Source organism: Phaethon aethereus (assembly GCF_964289735.1).
Source record: "Phaethon aethereus genome assembly, chromosome: 2".
NCBI classification, from domain to species: domain Eukaryota; kingdom Metazoa; phylum Chordata; class Aves; order Phaethontiformes; family Phaethontidae; genus Phaethon; species Phaethon aethereus.
In genome coordinates this window covers 124,323,288-124,335,649 of record NC_138582.1, presented here as the reverse complement: position 1 = coordinate 124,335,649, position 12,362 = coordinate 124,323,288, and the positions used below count along the sequence as shown (strand labels likewise).

The 12,362-nt window shown below is 41.9% G+C and overlaps 1 protein-coding gene across 1 annotated transcript; it reads left to right on the top strand.

The window, feature by feature from the left end:
- Window positions 1-681: 681 nt before the first annotated feature.
- Window positions 682-11,727, top strand: LOC309402618 (collagen alpha-6(VI) chain-like; the record flags this gene model as incomplete). The annotated part of the gene is given in 8 exon segments (XM_081996480.1): window positions 682-698; window positions 6,796-7,401; window positions 7,531-7,587; window positions 8,638-8,680; window positions 8,683-8,728; window positions 10,592-10,725; window positions 10,838-10,916; window positions 11,657-11,727. Coding segments are annotated over 8 exon segments (1,053 nt in total).
- Between the last annotated feature and the right edge of the window lie 635 nt (window positions 11,728-12,362).

The window sequence follows — 12,362 nt, the reverse complement described above, 5'->3', positions numbered from 1 at the left end:
TGTAAAAATCATACACAAAATGTTTCTTACTGAAGAAATAAAGTGAAATTACAACATACATTCTATACATGAAGATGGCTGGCACTGAATACAGAACGATATGTGTCAGGTCCCCTTAAAATAAAATTTAAAATTTCCCTTTAAAAATATAGACTTTTCTCTGATTTAGAGGAATCACCCACATGATAGTGAGCCCTTCCTAGAACAGAGATTCTCTGTTCCCTTTTTATAGCCTCACTTAAAACTGCACTTCTGGGGAGGGAGTATGTTATAGTGGTCATCAGCCATTCTTTCTTGTTTTTTCTCTTCCCCTCAGCTAGTCCAAATCTCCAGGCAAAGCCCTGTGTTACTGTGGAAACCTGATAGTAGCCTGTAAGAGTTTTGTAAAGGCTGATAATGTCGTGCTTTGATATTGTCATAGTCCAGATCTTTGTCAGGTCTGTCAGGTGAAGGCACTGTCCCAGCCTCTGGAGATGGTGCTAAAGTTGTATCAGACTGTCCATCAATGACAAATTCAAGAGTTTTCATGAACTGAGAAGCTGATTTGACAGGGTCTTTAGTCAAAGGAGGTTTCTCTGCAGATGCAAATTCATCCAAGTGCCGCCTTCTGCTCATTGGTATCACATCTGCTTGTGCAAGGTCATTGTCCACTGTCTGTTTTGTCTTCCCAGACTGGTCTCTATGCCCTTTTCTACATGGTATGTGCTCTGCTTTTGGGACCTACTCTTTCTCATGGAATGAAAGAACAGAGAAGGAAGTGTCCAGACAGACTCTGAACCTCTGTAGGAAGTTTCTTGACAGCCCCATAGCAGTGCTCTTCTCCAGCAACTCTGCAGGTCAGTCTGTTAGCAGGTGTACATCACTGTGTCTCTCACTTGAAGCCAAGGGAAAGATCCCAATGATTTTAGAGGCATCTGGCATAAGTCCAACTCACATCAAACCTGAATGCACCTGCTGGACAATACACACCTTTGCCATGTATATCCACTGCTTTATGGAGTCAAGTAGTATTATGAAGCATCTTGCATGACCCATTTCTGCCTGGACTGCTTTCTTTCTGGGTGAATCCATGTTTCATGCTGCAGGGATGTCTGTCAACAGTTTTCAAGACCTTAGGGAAAATCTAGGATTACTTACTTCCAAATCCCATCCCCCCTTTAAAAAACAAAAATATCTTATTGCTAGCTCTAAAGTGTGTCTAATGGAAGATCATTTCATTTGAGAAATTCGGTGTTTGTTTATTGAATTAAAACATTTGTTAGGTAGAAGCTGTGTATTACATCTTTCCAGAGAATTATTGCAAGCCTGTACAAATATCTGAAGAACACAGGAACAACCAGTTATCTTAGATCTACAGCAAGGGAGGGCAAGGGTTTATTGTAACAGTGATGTGAATGTCTTGTACTATTGTAACAGTAATGTGAACAGTGATGTCCTCTAGGGGAACCTAAGGGGGAAATAACATATGATTCCTCTTCTTTAATTAGTTTTCTTGGCTAATTTAAACCACAACTTTAAGTTCTGAAAGATTCTCTTTTCTTTACACTTTTAATGACAAGAAGTCTCTGAATTGCCACAGAATTCCCAAGGCAAGGCAGTACTAGCAGCCACGGCCACAAGAAAGGGCATGTCTGAAGGGCCGTCAGGAGCCAACTCACTAGATAATTACTGTTGAAAGCAGGACTGCCAGCACCGGCAAAGATGTTCTAGTAGTGAAAGACCATGTTGCAATTATGCTGTCCTTGTTCTGGACCTGTCTCCCTAGCTCAGCTGTGCCTAACTTACCCCCAGTATCTGTGATGGAGTGCAGTAGACTCTGCTAGACTCCTTAGATTAGCAGAGTCTGAGCTCCTGAGGAAACAAAGTGAAACTTGTTGGACTTTTAAAAGAGGCTGGCTTCTATGCCCAGAAATACTGCATTGCTGTAGTTCACACCAGAGTTTGTCCAAAGCTGGCCGGCTGAGAGCAGAGTCTTCTAGCCAAGCAGTGGTGAAAGGAACCATTACTAGCAAATGCTGTTATATAAGAATTTATTGTTGATAAGAAAGACTCCCAAAATATTTCTAAGCTGCCAGTCCAAGAAGACTAAATTATGGCTACAGATTCTTCCAGATACCTTCCTCTCGCATCTGCATCATTCCTGGCCTGTTCAGGCTCAGCCACTGCCAGGTGATTTGCATCCACCAGACAATTTTGCTGGAGGCTTGTATTACTGTGTAAGGAGTGTCAGCATCCTATATGCTGTGAAAGGGAGACAGAAATTTGTAGCACCTGATGGCTGAATCCCAGAGACTCTAGTCTGTGTTAGACTGACTCATTCAGCAGAGCTGAAACAGAGACAACTTTCTTTGCAAGCATCTCATGAGATTGGTATACTGTTGTTCCTCACAAAAAAAAAAAGCAGCCCAAAATACTTCTGTGATTTTGAAGGGAGCTGGAGTAGGCCCTGTGAAGGTGAAAGACAGCTATGGGAGAATATATATCCATAAATATCTTGGAGATTATTTCTATGCTTTTCCCTTTGTGAGGTGAGGTCTGTAGGTGAACATGATGCAGATTTTTGTTTTTGTTTTTTTTTTTTAAAACAACAACAACAAAAAAGTTCTCCTTGTGAGAAATTTTTCTCTGTATTCATTTGCTGATATGTGACTCTGCAAAAGCTTTGATTTGAGTTTCTGAAATTGCTATTGATTTTCCCTAAAAGCTATTTGACTTGATTTGTGGGTTTGGGTTTTTTTTTTCCCTCCCTTTCTCCCTCTGTTGGGAGATATATTCATGTTTACAATTAAACACATACACACACAGGTTAACGCTATGCACTCAGAATATTGAAAGGGTGGTGACTTAAGGAAAGTAAGTGGAGTCTTTCAGATTTTATCTATTATGCACACTGATGTAGTTATGTGTGAATGGTGGTAAAATCTTACAGAGCTCCAACACTCAATAAAAGCAATGTTGTTATAGAAGATGAACGATATCCACTGATATTAATCTTGTTTGCTCTAACAGCCTAGCCATGAGGACAATGCTGGGTGATCCTGTTCTTGAAAATTTAAATATTAAAATGTAACTGAAAGTTAACTGAAACTAATTCAGTTGGATTTGACAAATAGAAAAAATTAGTTCAGTGAATGGTTGGAACAGGGAATAGTCTATGTAATGACAATGCCTGCAAATCAGTATTGGGTATCATTTCCCAGGACACCTGACTGAAAAAATGTAAAAGAACAAATATCACTACACCATGTCCCTAAGCACCACATCTACAGGCTTTTAAATACCTCCAAGGATGGTGACTCCACCACCTCCCTGGGCAGCCTGTTTCAATGCCTGACCACTCTCTCAGTGAAGAAATTTTTCCTAATATCCAATCTGAACCTCCCCTAGCACAACTTGAGGCCATTTCCTCTTGTTCTATTACTAGCTACTTGGGAGAAGAGACCAACACCCGTCTCACCACAACCCCCTTTCAGGTAGTTGTAGAGAGCGATAAGGTCTCCCCTCAGCCTCCTCTTCTCCAATTAAACAATTCCAGTTCCCTCAGCAGCTCCTCATAAGACTTGTGCTCCAGGCCCCTCACCAGCTTCATTGCCCTTCTTTGGACACGCTTCAGCACCTCAACATCCTTCTTGTAGTGAGGGGCCCAAAACTGAACACAGGATTCAAAGTGCGGCCTCACCAGCACTGAGTACAGGGGCACAATCACTTCCCTACTCCTGCTGGCCACACTATTTCTGATACAGGACAGGACGCTGTTGGCTTTCTTGGCCACCTGGGCACACTGCCGGCTCATGTTCAGCTGGCTGTCAACCAGCACCCCCAGGTCCTTTTCTGCCAGGCAGCTCTCCAGCCACTCCTCCCCAAGCCTGTAGCGTTGCATGGGGTTGTTGTGGCCGAAGTGCAGGACCTGGCACTTAGGTTTGTTGAACCTCATACAACTGGCCTCAACCCATCAATCCAGCCTGTTCAGATCCCTCTGTAGAGCCTTTCTGTGCTCAAGCAGATCAACACTCCCACCCAACTTGGTGTCATCTGCAAACTTACTGAAGGAGCACTCAATCATTTCATCCAAATAGTTGATAAAGATATTAAACAGAACTGACCCCAATACTGAACCCTGGGGAACACAATTTGTGACTGGTTGCCAGCTGGATTTAATTCCACTTATCTCATCTCTTTGGGCCTGGCCATCCAGCCAGTTTTTTATCTAGCAAAGAGTACACCCGTTCAAGCCACGAGCCGCCAGCTTGTTCAGTAGTATGCTGTGAGAAACAGTGTCAAAGGCTTTACTAATGTCTGGGTAGATAACATCCACAGCCTTTCCTTCATCCATTAGGTGGGTCACCTGATCATGGAAGGAGACCAGGTTGGTCAAGCAGGACCTGCCTTTCATAAACCCATGCTGACTAGGCCTGATCACCTGGTTGTCCTGTACGTGCTGTGTGATGGCACTCAATGTGATCTGCTCCATAACCTTCCCTGGCACCCAGGTCAGACTGACAGGCCTGTAGTTCCCTGGATCCTCCTTCTGGCCCTTCTTGTCAATGTGCATCCCATTTTCTAACCTCCAGACAACTGGGACCTCCCCGGTTAGCCAGGACTGCTGATAAATGATGGCAAGTGGCTTGGTGAGCACTTCTGCCAGCTCCCGCAGTACCCTTGGCTGGATCCCATCCAGCCCCATAGACTTGTTTGTGTCCAAGTGGTGTAGCAGGTCACTAACCATTTTGCCTTGGATTATGGGGGCTTCATTCTACTCCCTGTCCTTGTCTTCCAGCTCAGAGGGTGGGGGACCCTGAGAACAATTGGTCTTGCTATTAAAGACTGAGGTAAAGAAGGCATTAAGTACCTCAGCTTTTTCCTCATCCTGTGTCACTGTGTTTCCCCCTGCATCCAATAAAGGATGGAGACTCTTCTTAGCCCTCCTTTTGTGGCTAATGTATTTATAGAAACATTTTTTATTGTTTTTTATGGCAGTAGCCAGATTAAGTTCTGTCTGGGCTTTGGCCCTTCTAATGTTCTTCCTGCATAACCTCATGACATCCTTGTAGTCCTCCTGAGTTGCCTGCCCCTTCTTCCAAAGGTCATAAACTGTCCTTATTTTCCTGAGTTCCAGCCAAAGCTCTCTGTTCAGCCAGGGCAGCCTTCTTCCCTGCTGGCTTGTCTGCCGGCGCATGGGGACAACCTGCTCCTGCACCTTTAAGATTTCCTTCTTGAAGAATGTCCATCATTCCTGGACTCCTTTGCCCTTCAGGACTGCCTCCCAAGGGACTCCGTCAACCATTCTTCTAAACAGGTTGAAGTCTGCTCTCCAGAAGTCCAAGGTAGCAGTTCTGTTGACCCCTCTCCTTGCTTCTCCAAGAATCAAAAACTCTATAATTTTGTGGTTACTATGCCCAAGACAGCCTCAACCCTTCACATCACCCACAAGTCCTTCTCTGTTCACAAACAGGTCCAGCAGGGTGCCTTCCCTAGTTGGCTCACTCACCAGCTGTGTCTGGAAGTTATCTTATCTTCCTACACACTCCAGGAACCTCCTGGACTGTTTCCTCTCTGCTGTATTGTATTTCTAGCAGACATCTGGTAAGTTGAAATCCCCCACTAGGGCTAGTGATTGTGAGACTTCTCCCAGCTGCTTATAGAATATTTCATCTGCCTTTTCATCCTGGTTGGGTGGTCTGTAACAGACTCCCACCATGATACCTGCCTTGTTGGCCTTCACTCTGATTCTTACGGGTAAACACTCAAACCTGTTGTCACCATCATTAAGGTCTAGACAATCAAAACACTCCCTAACGTACAGGACTACCCTACTGCTGCACCTTCCTTGCCCTTCTGAAGAGTTCCTAGCCATCCATTACAGCACTCTAGTTGTGCAAGTCATCCCACCATGTTTCCATGATGGCAACTGTATCATAATTTTCCCAATACACAGTGGTTTGCAGTTCCTCCTGTTTGTTGCCCATGCTGTGTGCATGTAGCAAAGAATAATGTAGCAATGAATAATGAACCTTAGTCTTACAAGTAGTAGTGAAATAAATATAATATTACATAGGGAGAATCTTCCAAGGGCACTGTAAGAGCAGGAATTGGCTCTTTTGCTGGTGATGTTCTCCTGAACATGCCTCACAGAGGCTTGTACTCTCTTGTGGCTGGTAGGGCTTCACAAAGATTTGACCTCCAGTTAGTAGGGTTTCTTAAACTGCTACCTACCTACTTGCTAAAGTCTTCCAGAAGGAGAGAGCAACCCCCAGCTTCTTTGCCCCTTTGGAGGAGGGCTCACTCCAGTCCTGGCCAGGGGACCCAGCCCCTGCAGAGGTGCAGGGCAGCATAGGCATGGTGCTTCTTGCTTCTCTTCCTCTCTGTTATGGGAAGAATCATTCTGAATGCAGCACCAGAGCTTCCTGAAATTCCCTGGGCAAAACTATGGGGAACTTTTGCTCAGTTGTGCTGAAACAGAGAATCACTTACTCGTCCCACAGTGAGTTAGGCTGACTAACCTATTTTATTGCACTCCTTCCAGGGAGAATCTGCTGTCTTTCCAAATTATGCCAATTGTTTCCTAATAATTTGCATACATATATATGTGTGTTTATATGTATATACATATTTAGTAAATAACATACTAATGATCTTGAAAATAAATGCTTTGTTGCAGCAAGGATTCTGTCATCAGTAGATGCATAGGAGCTGATTCTTCTTCTCTTTGTCCCTGTATGATATAAAGGATGAAAGAAGAGGTTAGAGATTAAAAACAACAGCTTTAAATACAGTCTGAACCTCATGATTCATAAGCTCCTCACAGTACCAGGCCATGAAAGACTTCATGATTGCCCTGGTGAAACAATCTGATGTCGGCCTAGATGGAGTTCAGTCTGGAGCACTAAAATACTCTGATAAACCAGTAATGCTCTTCTGCCTCAGTAAGTATACTACAAAACTGGAGATTACTGAGGCTATCCAGAAAGGTGACCCTCTGGGACAAACAAGTTACATGGCAAAGGCACTGGTCCATTCAGAAACGTTCTTCACTGAAGAATATAGCAGCCGCAAGAGCAAAGGAGTTCCCCAGGTGCTGCTAGTGGTAGCTGATGGGGAATGCCATGATAAAGCCATGCTGGATGATGTGGCCCAGAGATTAAGGAACAAAGGAATTGCCATCTACACAGTTGAACTAGAAGGATCAAATCGAAATGAGCTTCTGATAATGGCTGGATCAGAGGATGAATGTTTCTATGTGGATACCTTTGAAGGACTTGAGAACTTAACTGCAAATATAACAAATAATATAGGTGATATTTCAGTACCAGGTAAGTGTATACTCACTATTGGCTGTTGTGTTCAACTTCCTTTTCCCCTACAACTGTGTTTGAAGGAAAGTCTTGCAAAGGCATCTATCAGGTCAATACAGATAACATAATCTGTTCTGATTAACATTATTTAAATTACAGTCACCTCTCTTTCCTGCTTGTGCAGTTCAGCTGTTGTAGAGGCTACTCTTTCCTACCTTCTCCTTCTGCCATCTTTCAGAATGGATGTAGCTATGGCTGCTGTGCTTTATTTGGAAGTTGGTCCTTTTGGGCTATGGTAAGCATGCTGAGAGCAATTTGGTTCTCACTCAGCGGAGACACCTCATCTATGAATCCTGAAGAGTCTCAATTTTGTATGTACGCATAGGATGGGATTTATCTTACTTAGCTTTAGCTGTTTATAGCTGTCATGTCTAGTCACTGTAGTTTCCCTTTCTAAGCAGCAGGGACAGAAATAGGCATTTTGGGGTGTGAGTCACTGGACCTCTTTAGGCATTTGCATGAGGTGAGATGAAATGTTGCCTTGCCCTGTGGACATTTGGTTAGACCAGTGTAATTTTGCTCAGTTGGTAAGGGGGAAATGTACCTATGGTTAATCTGCAACGTACGTGCTTACAGGAGTATGTTTTGTGGTCTGGGACTAGATGTCTGCATTTCCATGTACGTTGCATTTTATGTGCTTAACTTTCTTTTTATAGGTCTATTTGTTAGGGGTTTTTTTTTTTGTCCACATGACTAGTAGAATGTGGGAGGTAGAGGCAGGATTACTAATGATAGAATTGTGTACTTGGTTAATAATATATTTTCCTTTATCTTCTGCGGACTGTCCAAAGAAAGCAGATGTTATTTTCTTAATAGGCAGAAACATAATCCAGAAACATAGATGAAGAAAACTTCAGCATAATGATGGACTTTGTGACAAGTGTAATCAATCCAGCATTCTTGTTCAAAATACCAAAATTGGCTTTGTGCTGTATGGTTGTGTCTATAAAGAAGAGTTCAACCTAGGCATTCGTCTGAACAGAGCAGAACTAGAATTTAACGTTCAAACCATCAAACAAATTAAAGGACACCAAAGTAATATTGGAAATGCACTTGAGAAAGTGAAACTCAACTTCCAACCAGAAAAGGACAGCAGAATACGTGAAAATATCAAACAAATTTTACTGATTGAATATCCAGGAAAAAATCCAACAGGTTGCTGGACGAATGACCAGTAGAGCTGCAAAAGCAGCAGAAAGCCTGAGGAAGAAAGGTATTGATATATATGCCATAGGTGTGGGAAGTGTTGATCAGTCCCAGCTAACATAACTGGATCATCAAGTAGGAAACATGCTGTTGATGATTTTTCTAACTTAAAGACCATAAAAAAAAAAAAAGACTGGTTGATGGTATTTGTGAGGATAGCAACAGAAAAGGTAAACATCCCTGAACCAAACTGATCTAAGATCTCCATGTGCTGCTTTAAGTATGCTTCTCAGTTAGAGTGGTTCTTTGGAATACACTTAGTTGGTCGTCTTTAAAACTGAAAACAAAATAGAAAAATTATTCTCACTCACATGAAGATAATGATCTATGTGGAATAAATTAGCTACATCCAGTCTCTCTAAAATTGCTGAAAGAAATGACCTGGATGTTTTCTCTTTACTCCCTCCATAGAATAAAGGATATGAGCTGACAAACAAATAACCACCCATGTCAGTTTGCATTGTGTTAACTTTTCCCTTGATGCCCATGCAAATACTCTCCTTCCCTGGTACATAAGGTAGTTCCCATTTTCTCCCCTTCAGGAAGAGTAAAAAGACACACCTGAACAGCTACTGTGAAATTAGTAAGTTTTCTGCAACCTCACACCCTACTGTATTCCTCATTAGCTTATCCATGTACTTATGGTCTCATTTCTGCAAATTTGAACTTTTATTTAAGCTTTAGTGTGTATAACTTTCATCCACTTCCTTACTCAAAGTACAACTTTAGCATTTCAAGTAGGTTTTACTTCTGGGTTGACAGCAACTGTGATGCCATGTCATCCAAACATTAATTTCTGAAAGTTAGAAGTAGTTACAACTATTGCAGAGCAGAAATAAAGTGCTACTAGCAACAGGTGTAATTCTTAAATATGTGTATTTTCTCTTCTCTTGAGTTGCAGAGAGAAATAATATAAGACATTAATCTCATAGGATATCCATGCAGTGACGCAGTTATACTACAGATTAGAGTGACCTTACATCTAATTAAACAAGGAACATGGTGGTAGTACTTCTCATTTTGTGGCGTGTGCTTTCATTTCGCTTCTGGTTTTCCCATCACCTCACATGCAGTGAGAAATGATGCTAAAATGCATATTGAGAGTCGGGAGACCCTGCTCTGTCTGCTAACTGTGCAGAGCTGTGCATGCCACAATGAATGTGCAAGCACTGGTGAAAAGCATGATGAGGTGATGAGGATGAAAGAAGGGAAGTGATTTGGTATTGACCCAAATCTTAAACGTTAGGCATAGCATTACTTTCAAAGTGATGAAAATACTACAGCAATTATGTGTTAACTGTCCAACACAACATGTTAAAAACAAACAGCCCTCTGGCCTTCTAAATGATACCTGCTCAATTGCCTGTAGCTGGGAAGTAAGGGGAAGGAAGGGACAAAAACTGCTGAACCGAGAAGTAGCTCCAGTGAAATAATTTCTGAAGCTGATGCTGATGTTGCTATTAAGAAGGATGGGCGCTCAGATTTGTTATATAAAGATAATTACAGCACACATTTTCAGTTAAAGGCATTTAGGGATTTTTGACAACTTTATCTATCCAATATGCTTTTCATTTCCACAATTTTTCTCTAGAAATTAAAAATTCATCTGAGTGGGTTTAAGATCAACATCTCTCTAAATGAATTAGAGACCTAAAGATTCATTTTAGATAATCTACCTGGGACTCAGAGATGACAGATTCCAGAGGCTCCTGCCTACTTAGCTGATGTGCATTTGTCTCCCCTCATTGTGTTTTTTCTCTCCTGTTTTTCTTTACCTGAAATGAAAATGGTTTGATGCATCTTTTTATGATTTTCCCAACAGTAGCTTGTTTTGTGGACATCACTGTGGGATCTGATATCTCATCACAGAGGGAAAGCCACCACTTCTTTCACGGACAGACCAAACTGTCTGCATTTCCCCGAGATTTTGCAAGCCTTCCTGTCGCTAAGGGATGTGAGCTGTGATGTTGGGTCCAAGGCACTGAGCAGCATGGCTGTTCAAGTGAACAATACTGTTACTCCAATACCCACAGAGTTCTACGTTGAGAGTGAATCTGTCCTGCGTAACCTGTCAGATGCTGTGATCAAGAAACCATCCCAACTTAATGTTGAATTCTTGCAGTCACTATGGGAAACATTTCAGAACAAGGATGAGACCCGACAAAAGGTAATGTGATGACTTAGGCAAAATCCTTTAGTCAAAATTGTATAAGAAAGATTGAAATATAATTGTTCTTTGCTTCTGTGTGGTTTAAATTCTCTCTTTTATGTCTTTGTAGGTATTACTTGCATTTTCAGATGGTGTGAATTATGACCTAGAATCACTTGAACAAAAATCTGAAGAACTTAAAAAGAAAGGTATCTATTTTAGGAAAATCAGAATGTTTAATTTCTCAGGTGGCCTAGCAATGGAGTTAGAAGAGGCATTTAATTTTTACTGCAGAAAGAGCAGAGGAAGATTAGCAGCAAATAAAAGGAGTTACAGTCTCAGATGCCTAGTCAATATAAATCAGAATAGCTCCATTGAAGTGAGATTGACAATGCCAGATAAGACTGTGCTAGCTCGGCCCTTATCTTTGTCTGTGGCCAGTAGTGGATGTTTCAGAGAACACCTAGTAGCAGGGCTAAGCAAAAAGTAATGCTTCTTTGGGATGACTTCCCCATTTAGAGATTTCATGATCTGAAGCAATCTTTCTTACAATGTTTAACTAACTTTCCCACAGCCATACATATCTGTTGTGTTTCACCAATCAATCTGCCTTGTCCTCACTCTCTGTTATCACCCAGAAACCTCACCAAGTGGGAACAATATATATTGAGTATTTATCTTTCTCCCTGTGCTGTAGGCTTCAGTATCTGCATCAGCACCTAATAATTTCAGAGCCCAGGATCCAAGAGGTAGGGCAGGAGGCTAAGCCTTTCTCATGTGTGCAGGAGACTGTCATGCAAGAAACAGTGAAAAATGGACCGGGAGAGGAAAGGGCTAGATTTGCTAAAGAGAGATGCAAGTTGGTACCAGTCCCTTTGGTGTGTGCTTGTCCCTTATCCCATACAGACATTTGTTGTCTCATGTCTGTTGTCTCTTTTCCCAATAACAGCCTTGCAAAGAATTCCCTGCTCTGAACAGCAGGCAAGTGGCAAGAAGAGCTATAGTGGAGTACAAGGGTGACAGGTGCAGGCAGTAAAATAGAGCGTAACAGTCCTTTTAGCAAAAATGCTATTAACTGCAGAGCGGTAATAATGGGGAAAACATGAGGCTTCTCTTGACACTGTGGCAGATGCATGGGGAATATGAGAAGATAGACAGATATGCCCAACAGCTCACTCAGCTGTAACAAAGGTGGCTTTTCCTTGGGGTATTGTGTATTGTTGGTCAGTTGTCCTGTGTCAATAAGCAAATTAGGTGCAGAAGTGTGATTTGGGATTGAGTTTTAAAATTTTTAAAATACATTTTAAAATAAATTTTGAAATATCTTTGGTCTTAGGTTTGGGTGGGTTTTGTTTGTTTCTGTTGTTTTTAATTTCATTTGCTGGGGCTGTGCAGCATCATTCAGCTGGAGACTGCTCTCGTCTCTGTTCAAGTGAGTCAGAAGTCTGTCTACTAGATTCAGAGAACTTAAATCGGAGTGAATTCAGTTTGTTTGGATTTGAATCTGCTGATATTGCCAGTTGCATTCTACAACTGTATAAAAGGGACTCAGGACCAAGCCAGAGTACCTGGAAAAGTACTGCTTGTTGCTGTTGCTGTGACAAGCATACTCCTCTGTGCATTCCCTGGAATCCTGATATAACTACATTTTCAAC